Below are 11760 nucleotides of genomic sequence, written 5' to 3'. Positions count from 1 at the left end.
TAAGCAAGCTGGTAAGTGAGGCTTCAGTTCAACACAATCTACTTGCCTGTTCTTCTGCTAATAATAAACGAAACCAGACTGTCTCAAAAAAGCACAGAAGTTAAAAAGGAGCAAAAAGATACAAAATGTAGCCTAAAAGCTTCCCGATTCAGTTTCAAAGCCTCTAAGGTTTACATTCCATAAAAGAAAAGTCTATACACGTAAATTCCCTTGTTTATATATTTATCACAACTTGTTTTCAATCCCTTGTGTCAAATCTCCAACCAAACCAGGAAAGATGCTTTTACAATTTTAAAAATACAGTCCCCCCAGAGCTATCTGAGCTGCAACCCGCTATCTTTTTGGTAACAAAGGAGAGCTGAGAGTGGAGTTAGTACCATGATCTAAGCTGGAGCAGTGTCCACTCGCTGTCATGCTGTGGGGAGCCAGCGTGCCCCGTGTTACCTCCCCAGGGGTGCTGGGCACCCTGTTTTCTCAGCAAGGGGAGAGGAGGTGGCTTGGCCCCCCAGGCCAACTGGCTGTGGCTCAGCACAGCTTCGTTGTAGCCTGGGGGTGAGTACCACCAGCAAGATGATGCTCAGCAATGTCCCTTTTGTGGGTGCTAGGGGACCGGGAAGGGCCTGGGTGCAGCGGGAGCACGGCAGCACGAGGAGCTTGCCCACCTATGGCGATTGTGGGGGGTACTTGGGGGCTGCCTGCCAGAAGTCAGGAAGCCTGCTGAGCTTGTTTCCTTCTGACAGAGCCCTTGCACGCTTCTGTCTTTGAATGCGTTTTTGAGGGTTAAGTGCTTGTCTCAGATTAAAAAAAGAGAAAGCAGTCAGAGAATGGTGTGGATAAATCTGTGTTGGTTTTGCCAAAGTTGGGTTCTGCAGCACAGCGTGGGGTCAGGCAGCAGGTTTGGAGAAGACCAGGGAATCCCTGTGGGGCACTGAAGAGGACTTTAAGTCCATGGAGATGAATAAGCCTGGAATGCTGTTAAAAATCCTGTGCAAATACCATAGCCCTCCAGCTGGAGGTGTAAAAAGCGAGTGGCAGCTATTTTACACTTCAAATTCCTAAAAAGTAATAAAAAGGTAACCTGGTGGTATTCTGTGAGGGCCCGAGTTTGTGTGTGTATACCATGACATTTAGAGCATCCCTCATGGACCAGTGCTGGGGAGAGGAGGCAGCCGGCTGCCTGGGGCAGGCACAGCCTCCCTGGGAAAGGGGGCCCTGGCTGTTCCGCGTGGATGGAGGTAAAGTCGTCACGGGTGGGGCAGTGGGAAAGACAAGGGGAGCTGAGCTGGGGAGAGGTTCTGCTGTACTTTGGATGAGGGGAGAGTTATCGCCGGCAGCCACAAATGACAGCTTCACTTTGGTAGCAGACCAAGACGCGCTATTTCTTTTTTTTTTTCCTTTTATTTTCGTTAAACTAAAGGTGTGGCAGCTTTTAACATCCACAAAAACTAGAAACGGAGCGGGGCAACGGTTAAATCCCCTCAATTTCAGGGACTGCCGGGGGCTCAGCTCCAGCGAACCTCGGCGACGGTGTCCGTTCCATTCCGCCCCCCCCCCCGCCCCGGGTCGCTCCGCGGCCTCCCCCGCCGCCGGGCCGCGGGCGCGCAGGGCGCGCTGACCTTTCGCGGCCGCGCTGCCCCCGCCCGCCAGCAGCAGCTGCCGCCGTCGCTCCGGCGCCCGTCGCTCCGCGCCCAAGGTCAGGGCAGCCCGCTGCCGCCGCAGGTAGGCGCGGAGCTCCGCGCAGCGTACGCGGGGGCGGCGGGGAAACGCTCGGCGCTGCCCGGCGAGCGGGCGGGGAAGAGAACGGCGGCGGCGGAGGCGTCACTTGGAGGGCCGGCTCCCCGCGGAGGGCCGCGCTCCCGGCGGGCCGGGCCGCCGCCCGGCGCCCTTATTTAAAGTCTGGCCGGGGGGCGGCGGGGCGCTGCGCGGTGCCGCTCGCTGGATGAACGCGCCCTCCCCGAAAAAAGACAAGGGAGGGGGGGGAAAGGGAAAGGGAGGAGGAAGAGGAGGAGGGATCCTGGCAAGTTCAGTTTGGTACCAAGTGGCAGCCGGGCTGCGGGGCTCGGCTAGGAGATGGATAAGGATGAGATCCACCTGCGCAGGCTGCCGGCCGCGGCGCCCTGGGGACCACGTAAGTCATCGGCGGCGGGGAAGGTGCGGGGCTGGGGTGCGCTCTTTCCCGGCTGGGACGCGGGCTCTGCGGACGGCCGCTCGCCTCGGCCCCCCGCCCCGGTAAGGGATTTATTAATTAGCATTCCGTCGACTATTTTTAAAAATCCAGGAATAATCTCCGCAAAGTACTAGTGAAATAAAATAGCTGTCTTCCCTTCCCCCCCCCAACCGTAAAATAGTGTAAAGTCCTTTTACCTACATTAATAGAGTAATTAAAAGCTTGTCTAACCCCGGGAAGACAATCTAATTATGAAAAATTGCTGGAGTATAAAGTATGTGGGATAAATCTTTGAGTTGATGATTGCTGATAATTCACACTGCACTGTGGAAGATGAGCGGAAAAAAAAAAGGTCTTACAAAATGAGATGGGTCCGTCTCGGATTGTCAGTAATGTTTTTACAGAACCGGCTAAATCATGTATCTCTGTATCATTAACTAATGTGTGCAGCAAAATAAATTATATATATTGGAAGGGGAAAATACATTCCTTGGCTGAGAAGTTACAGAAGGTTTAGAGCCAAAGAGCAGATCGTTTAAATGGTAGGGGGTGGGAATTTCCTTGGCTTCCCTCTAGAAATAAATCACAGCTCAGTGTCTGTGTGCATGCATGTGCACCCACATATGCATGTATATAAAATCTTCACGCACGCACACTGTGTATATAAAACCTTTACGCTCACGCATTGGAACACAGATTTTACAAGCACTATTTACTGAACGCATTTTTCTACCAGTTTAGAGACAATAAAACTAGAACTGAGATGCTAACCAGGAACATACTGGAACACACTTGATTATCCAGCTGAATTGTATACAAATGAAGTAAATTTAGCATGGCACCATTTATAAATTCCATGCTTTACAATCAAAATTCCAAATCTAACTGTTTGCAGCTAAGAATAGCATGGGGAGCCCTTTTCTTTACTCCCTCTTTCTGGATTCCCACAAAAACCGTTATCCTAGAGTCTACTCATTAAATGGCCAAATATTTCACTGGAGTTCAGCCCATTTCTGAAAGAAATGCTGTACGCTCATCAAACCGTAGGCTAGCCAGCGTGCTCAGAATGAAAAGAAAACTATTTCTTTAATGTCTGACACGAAACAGCTGGGCTTTATATCTAAATACCAGGGACGGGGTTTCTGTATGCCACTGATTGTCCCACGTTAACTTATCTATTAAAGTAAGAAGGAGCTCCAACTTTTCAAAACTGAAATGGAAAGCAAGTAAAGCATGGGAAGCTGAAGTGTTACTGCAGTACATTAACAGAGAGCTCGGTAAGAGGACTAAATGATAAAATGGCACTAGAAAGCTCTACCATTACTCATGGAGCAGGTGGCAATTTATCATGAGGTAATCAGTGATAGGGTGAGAGTCCTGAGAAATTGTTTGAGTGGCTCTTTATTTCTGAGGAACTTTACATAATGTTTTACAGTGACATTCTCTATTTAATTTACTGAATCACCCATTAGCAGCATGAACATTGTGTACCAGCTTCATTAATGAGTTCAGGGGGCAGTTTTGTTCTCGGAAGCGCGTGTTTGTATTTCTATTGATAACCTATCCAAACAAGCTTGTTTGTAAAAGCCGTTTAGAAGATGAAACTCCTGTCTAATTACATAGCGGAACCATGTATTGCAGTCCAAATCCTATCCAATTCTCTGGTAACTTTTGTATTTCTTGCTGGAGAGACCTGTAGAGACCTATCCTTGATAGTTTTACATGGTCTTTATACTCAGAAAGACCCTCCTGCAGACAGCTAATCAAACTTGCTTGTTACAAGGAGTTAGGGAAAAGCTGGGGTCAGTGAGAGGATGATAGAAGACAGGAAAACGAAGGGGAGCCTATGTTCCCCTTAGCTCTGGGCAAATACTATCAGTTGCCTACATCCAAAGTACGATTTTACTTTTCGCTAGGAAGGAAAAAAGTGACCTCAGTACATTATTTTTGGCTCTTTCGGTGGCATGAAAGGACAGGTGTCCTCAGCTACATCTGTGCCCTCAGGACCCAGACATCGCAGCTGATCGCTGCCTGCTCGTTTTATGCCAATTCCTTCTTTGTGTTCTGGGGTAACGAGTGCATCTAATGAAGATGGGGCGGGGGTTGGAATTGGGGTGGGCTCTGGGGAGAGGTACTGGCTTGTTGGCTTCTGAAAGGACCGCGGTGATATCCTGTCACTTCAGAGAAAGGCTTAGAGGCACTGGGAGGAGTGCTCAGGACTAAGCACAGGATTAGGAGTCAAGTCTTTACGCCCTAGATTTCAGCAATCAAAAGATCTCTGAGTAAACATCTGACCCCGCTGAAAACCATGAGAATTTTTTGTCACTGACTTAAATGTCATCAGACTATCACCCCAGAAAATGAAATGTTTTCCCCTTTTTCTTACATTTTTTAATCCGGAGCTGGGACTTCCAGCACAGCTCCGTAGGTTTCTCATATGTCTTACCCTGCTTCCCATGGTAGCACTGCAGCTATTTCCATTAACAGTGAAAATGATGAAGCATATTAAGCTAATAATTAATCAGAGATGACAAGGGACTAATAACTGTATTGATTTAATTAGGACTTCTTTTCCAGCTCTGTAACTTGCAGTCATGCACATCATTAACTTAATGTTTTAATTTGTAGTAATATCTTATTAATTTCTGTAAATGAGCACATATGCAGCCGCAGCTGTGACTTTGTGCTGGACTGCAGGCTCGTGCCTCGGTCCGCTGTAATAGTGGCGGGAAGCGTGCCTTGTCCTGTACGAGGCTGACAGCAAGCGGGGCGGTTTGTCAGTCACCGAGAGCTCTTACAGAGCGTTGAGGTGGTGGGAAATGGGGCATTGCGGAGCCAGATGTGGCGGATGCGCTCGTAAGGTACGTGTAGCTCTGGCTGCACGCTGCGGTTGTGCGGGTATGACATGAAATATGGGGTAGAAGTAGCATGCCAAAACAGAAGGCAGGAGAGTAACCCTGGGAAGTAGCAGTATTTATTGGCATCAGGAAGGGAAAAATGTCCCTTTTGACTTTAATTACACCCTTTGGATTCTGGCGATTTTGAGAAAAGGAAATGCTTGGGGACGTGCTGTGGTTGGAAAATAAAGCTTGCTTTAAATTAGGATCACTTTGGGGAAAAGGAAGAAAGGAAGGGACTGTAACGGGCATGACAAGCTTCAGGACTTTACTGTGTGAAAGGCTGACGAATGCTAAGTTTGCTCATCCCCCTCCCATTTTAGTGGGGCTACTCAGCACTCGCTGGGGCGTGCTTGGCATCTTACAGAGCTGGGTCCTCAGCGAGCCACCCTCTGATTACACTGCTGACCAGAGACTTCTCCAGGAGGCAAAGGAGGGAGAAGCTGTTCTCACGGAGAGTATAGCGCTCAATATATGGCTGTAGTGCGCTGTACAGCAAGGTTTGCGACTTCTCGGGAAAGAGATCCCGTTACCCTCTGCACAGAGCTCGGTACCCTGCTCTGTATTATCAAGGTAACTTGTAAATCTTTGCACTGCACCGTCAAAAGGCTGAATCCTCTGCTATATCTATCTTTGCTGCAGAGGGCAGTCAGCCCAGGGAGGAGATCTCAGGGAGCAGGCTTCAGAGGATGACCTGTCCCAAGTCCTTGGCATTGTCCTTCGGCAAGATGATGGGGAGTTTGAAGTACTTAAGCTATCAAACGTTCATTTCATATAGAGTTGTTGGGTCACCGTATAGGTAAACCATTAGACTGATGAGCTCCACGAACAGAAGCCACCGCTTCTTTTATTTCTCGCAAGCGTTTCCAGGGATTCTGAAAAACTTCTTCTGCACGCGTCCTCATATTTTATTATACAAGCCAAGTTAACGACAGTGGCATGAAATAGTTCTGCTTACTTCCAGAGACTACAAAAGCAGTTTATCTGGGGACAACGTGTGCCGGTATGGGAATACTCACCTTCCCGACCTCACCCGTGTTTGCTGCCAAACTTGAGATTGTGGCAGGACTCGCAGTTCTGTCATGGGTACGAACTCCAAGAGGGGTTTTAGAAATGACCAGTTTTCAGGAGTTGGCAGCCTACATGCCTTGCGGGGACCCTGTCACGGTATTATTTTCAGTGGTGTTAAGTCATCGTGTGCCGACTCTTAGATCTGAGTAATGTAACGGAGTAATGTGAGTAACAGCGCACAACTTTTTTCCAGCAAAAAGATAGTGGTGCCTCCGTTGTCGCTGCAAGGTAATTTATGGTAAATATAGGCCTTTTAGAAACAACCGCAATGGCTGCCTTGCTTGGGAGGCTCTGAACGCGCAGGAAGCGATGCTCCTCGTGCTGGGTTGCATTAGTCACCGCCGCAGCTTTGTAGGCTAGCCCACATGCCCTCAAGGGAAATAGGTTTTTATTTATTTGGTTTAGCCTTTGATTTGTATCCCTCGTGCCTCTATTTCTGAAAGTAGTACTACATCCTGGTGGGAGGGCCAGCCCTTCTCCCTGCCCCCTAACCTCCCTGTATCCTTTAGCCTTTATCTGCAGACAGCCGACCCGTGTCCCTGCGTACGTCCTCGCGTCTCATTTGTTCTGTTTCTTTGTGCTGCACCGCGTGTTCTGCCCTTTCAGCTCGCTTTGTTGCTTCCAGTGTCTTGTCCCCAGAGCGGTGCTGCCTCTCCTCTGCGCCTGGCCCACATGCCAGTGTTTTCTCTCTTCTTCGGACTCCCACAGTTCGCATCTTTGAACCTTCTACTGGCAGTCTGTCCTTCCAGCCAGGACAGAAACTATTTCCAGATTTGAACTGATAAAAAGATAGTAGTTACGCCAGATCCAATGCCATTCTTCTTTAGTATCTTTGCCTGCTTAACTTATCTGCATATCTGATTTATTCTTGGCAGCTCTGTATCTGTGCTGGGACCTGTGTGTACATTCTTATTCCTACGAGTGGTGTATTAGTAATATATATAATCACTGAAATGTCCTTTCAGACTGCAGCTCTGAAAAATAGAACTTTTTTTGTTTTTTTTTAAACAACTGACTCAAACACCTGTGACTTTTTGCACACGACTGTAAGTGCTCCGAGGGATTTTCAAAATCTGAAATCTTTTACAAAAAGGCTAAATATTCTGCAGGCATTAACTGCTCTTTTTATATTTTATAAATTATTTAACTTACGTCATGACATCAGTGATAACAAGTTATGTGTTCCTGGCTCCCAGTCCTACTGTCTTACCTCTCCCTCTATTTGTATCCTGTGTACAGAGAAATTTGATGTGTATGTACTAAAATGAGAAAAAAAATTTGTTTTCTAAACACATTGCAAATATTTGTCGCCTCTTGTACATCTTCATTGACGTCAGCTGATGTCCTGCTTGCAGAACAAACTTGGAATATGCAATAGGGATTTGTGTGTTGATAAGTAAGGTTCACTAAGAAAAAATTGGTCCAGGGAGAGAGAGATTTCACAGCACTTGGTTTGTAAAAAAGGGAAAAGGTTGGCAACTAAATTACATTTCCAGTGCAGATCCAGGACACCTTTTTAAAAAGCGAATAGGAAAAGTGAGCAGATACTGACTTCAGCGGCCTCATAGAGGTAAGAGTAATGAACGCAAAGTCCTCTGAATACATTTTAAAACTCTTTTTTTTTAACCTGATACCGTGGGAGTTTTATAATTGTTCTTCAGAAGAAGAACAAGAGCCAAAGTGGAAGTTTCAGGCCTAAGCATCACTTAAAGTTTCAGTTTTTTACTGCTTTGAAGTAAGAGAAGTGGCAGAAACGTGTCCAGCACAGCATTAAGAGTCAAAGAAAAACCTGTTCTGTATTTATGTCTGATCGTTTGTACTATAGCATCTTGGCTGACGATGTACCGCAAGATATGTCAATGAACGTGCTTTGCAATTCTTCCCGGATTTTGGCAGGCAAAGATTCCAAATATGGTATGACTTTATGCTTGTGGTATGATTGCCCAGAAGAAATCTACTGCAGACTGCAAAAGATGGAAGCTTTTATGCAAATACCATTAAATTCATCACAGTGTTTTGCAGCACTGTTGTCCTGAAAAGGTCGTCTTCTGATGGATGGATGCTATTTTGGCAACCCAGCAAGAAAGAAGGGTTGTGTGGGCGTACTGCATTTGCTGCTATGTTTTTGGGACTTGAGCATCCAGCTCCATATTAAATCACCTATTTGGTTTTGGTTAGCATTGACACAGTCTATTTATATGAAGAACCTGATCTAGACCTCGAGACCTTTCCTCTTGTGTTTAACCTGGTTACGGATGCCGTTGATGGAAGGCGTGTGTAAAACAGTTTGGGATGTACCGGCTGGTGCCACGATGTATCTGAAGGGAGGTATCAGCTGTAGGACCACTGACGGGGTAAGACTAAGCAGACCACGTTGAAGCAGCTGTAGCATGTGTGGTGAAAGCACCCTTTCCCGAGGCTCGCTAGTGGAAACTACTACGTTATTGTCCGTATCCTGTGCTCCTGGCACTGAGTCTGAGACTGGTCTAAAGAAGGAAAATGGTTCTCTGTGTGTAGTCTGAATGTTGGTATGTGGTCAGCAAACCTCGTCCAGATGCTTGTATCTTGCTGCATACTTTTGACTGTTCTTTTTCTGATGAATGGCAAGAACAGGTTTCTAAAAATAAATTAATGGTTTTCCCTTTTTACTTCCTGTGACTTAATATACTTTATTTATCTGTATAGCTACTAGTCATCGTCGTTCTGCAGGAATATAAACAGAAATGAGCCTGAGTCACAGAGTAAGGATGTGGAGCCAGGCTTTTTCCAGGTTTTTAGCCAGGTGTCGGAGTTGCAGCCCGGGGCTCGTCGAGGGAAAGGGCTGGCTCTGGGGTCTCACACATGAAGTAGGCAGCACGGAAGTGAAAGGCTGCCTGCTGCTGCTTTCCGCGTCTTCTTCCGAGGTGGTAAGGCCTTGCAGCTCTGTGCAAAGAGTTAAAACATAAATTAAAAAAAAGGAGTGGATTTTTAAGGTTAGTTTATCACTAAAATAATAAAACCCGAGTGAGATTGCAGTTAATAATTCCTCTCGCGCTACCTCTAAGGTTGATCAGACCAACATCCAAAGTAACAGTTACTTTCATTTAATCAGGTCAAGCAACATGCTTTAACAAATTTAGTCTTCTAGGGCATATAGTCAATTCATCATGCTGCTGATAGTGTGCTCCAACAAATAGATCTGAAAATAAATTAATGTTATTGGGATTTTTAGGAAATGGTCTCCTTTCTGTGGCGATTGCTTACTAAAATTTAAGGCCGCTCTGTACAATGGTAGCAGAACAGGTTATAATTTTGTTTACTCATTAGAAATGTGAAGTAATCATCTAACCTACAACATACTGAGCATCATTTTTGTTCCCAGGACATATCTTGGGAGTACCTCTCCTTGTTGCTAAGCAGCACATCTGTGTGTTATAATGTATATTAAATAGGAAAGACACCTTACAAGGTACACTGGACAGTACGAATTTGTGCTGTCTGCAGCTCTGTGTATACACATCCTGTGTATTCAGGGATGGCTAATAGGACTTATTTTGTGTCCTGTGGGACAAACAGAATAATGCAGAGTGAGTGTCAACATATTCAATGTTCTTTTATCAGCATGACTGAACGTGTAGAGGATGTGAATTGAGTAATCCTTAACTTTATTTTCAAATGATTAAATCCATTCAGTTCAGCTCTACTAAAAGTTTGTGCCGTATATCGGGATATATCACTTGACCTTGCATGTAGTGGAAGATAACACAAGATTTCGCTCCACGCACACACACTCTATCCATGTATCTTTTCTGATCTTGCCAATACATGCATTTTTTACATTTTCACGTGCACCACGTCTGTTTTGCTTTTTATGAGTAGCTTTGCTTCCTTCCCTTCTTTCTCTTCTCATTAGTAACCGTGCTTATTTAGCTTCGTCCTCAGCTGTTCTTGCTGTTGGATTGCCTGGTGAAAGCGGCTGCTTCTCCGAGAGCTGCTGTGTAGGGTATTGCAAAAGTTTAGTGTGCTTCACTTCTAAATGTCGAGTTAATTAAAAGGAATCAAAGCTTCAAAAAACAATAACCTTCTCGCCCGGATCCGTGTTTGCAGTTCCTTTGAGTTAAATGAAAGTCTTCTGTAAGTAGGGACATTATTTAGTCCAAAACTAAATAGCTCTGAAAATAAATTAATGTTATTGGGATTTTTAGGAAATGGTCTCCTTTCTGTGGTGATTGCTTACTAAAATTTAACGTGTCGTGAGGTGGCGGGTTTTGGGGGATATGGGTATCGGCATTGTACCAGTAGGGTTGTGTTTGCAGCCTCCATGAATTTGTCTGGGAACAGTCTTCTAGGGTTTAGTGTTGACATTGGGAGGGACATAGATTTAAAATGCTACTTCATCTTTAGAGTTCCTGTCAATAATCCATTTGGCAGACATCTGAGACCAGCTAAAAGGCACAAGAGAACAGCCTAAGGTACATTGTGAGGACATACTTCAGCTAACAGGCAATTATTGCTATGCTCCTGATTTGTATTTCTAATTCAATCACTTTGTAGAAATATTTTACTCCGTGTGCCCTGAGATGTAAGATGATGTTCGGGCTCTCAGAATAGGAACAGATCCTGTTTCTGAACAGTTGTACTTGAGGACATGCAGGAGATCCTCCTTTAGCTCATGTGGAAGCCAGGTCGGGAGGCAAAAGCTGAACACAGGACTCATGTCCCAGCCCTTTTGTGCATGCTTTAAAAGTGCAAGCTCTTTCTTTACCCCACTGATCTTAAAGGGCTTCGTGAACTTTGGTGAGCCATCAGGAGGGCCCATCAACTCCTCCTGCATCGCATCCGTTTGCTGTCACAGAACTTCTGTTATGTGGCAAGAGTGGATATGTTGAATTTATGGGCTTGACAGGTAACAGAAAACAAGAATTGTTGTTTCAGTTCACTTGAAATGGATTCAGCTGAGAGAAGATAATACTTGTCCAGGATACAACCATGTGCATTGTCTAGGTGAGGGTGGAAGAAGCAGAGCAGCGTGTATCTGCCCCAAATCAAACAGCCTAAATTGTTCGAGGTGCTCCTTAGTTAAGAATCGGACTTAGACTATCAGGCTGTGCTTATTCACTCTGCTGTTTACTTTGCAGGGGACTGCTGAGTGTCATCACACTGGAAAATCTGGCCTAAATGAAATAGCTTATTTTTTTAAAATTGCAGCTGATCACTTTCATTTGAGAATTAATCTGGTCTCTCAAACAGACTATGAGTAATGACAGGTCATCGCCTGCGAAAGAAATGGTGCTCGCCGGTACCGTTCTTACGCTGCTGTAAAGACTTCTCTTGTGCGTGTTGCTATAAAGTAATTTTAATTAATCTTAACCATTTAAGTCCATCTGACAATATAACTGACTAATGGGATAATAAAAAACAAAGTCTGCGTACTAATTACCAATGGAAGAGCAGAAACAGGTTTTGGTTTAGATCTTAAACCTTCTGTTACATACCAGAGGCATATAAATCAAATCTAAGCCTTTTAAAGCTAACAGTTTCTAAATGGCAGATGAATGAATTTAATTTTTAAACTTTCTCCTTGTACCATCTTCCTAACAAGCTTTCAATTAAAAGAGCCGGATCCTTGTTTCTAAAACAAGATCT

At 45.2% G+C, this 11760-nt stretch overlaps 1 protein-coding gene across 6 annotated transcripts in view; it reads left to right on the top strand.

Annotated features, from left to right (window-relative positions):
• Positions 1-1768: 1768 nt before the first annotated feature.
• ANO1 (anoctamin 1) overlaps positions 1769-11760 on the top strand; it is an 84062-nt gene continuing 74070 nt past the window's right edge. For 4 of the 6 annotated variants that reach the window (XM_054827666.1, XM_054827665.1, XM_054827664.1 and 1 more), the window contains exon 1: positions 1769-2128. In XM_054827666.1, coding sequence (XP_054683641.1) covers positions 2071-2128 — 58 coding nt within the window. In that variant the 5' untranslated portion in view covers positions 1769-2070. Of the gene's footprint in view, positions 2129-7686; positions 7706-7751; positions 8490-11760 lie in introns of those variants that run through there. The other 2 variants (XM_054827669.1, XM_054827667.1) reach the window with 2 other exon arrangements.

Source organism: Grus americana, chromosome 5 (assembly GCF_028858705.1).
Source record: "Grus americana isolate bGruAme1 chromosome 5, bGruAme1.mat, whole genome shotgun sequence".
NCBI classification, from domain to species: domain Eukaryota; kingdom Metazoa; phylum Chordata; class Aves; order Gruiformes; family Gruidae; genus Grus; species Grus americana.
Note: the sequence above shows the minus strand (reverse complement) of the source record. Positions and strands in the feature narration are given on the sequence as shown.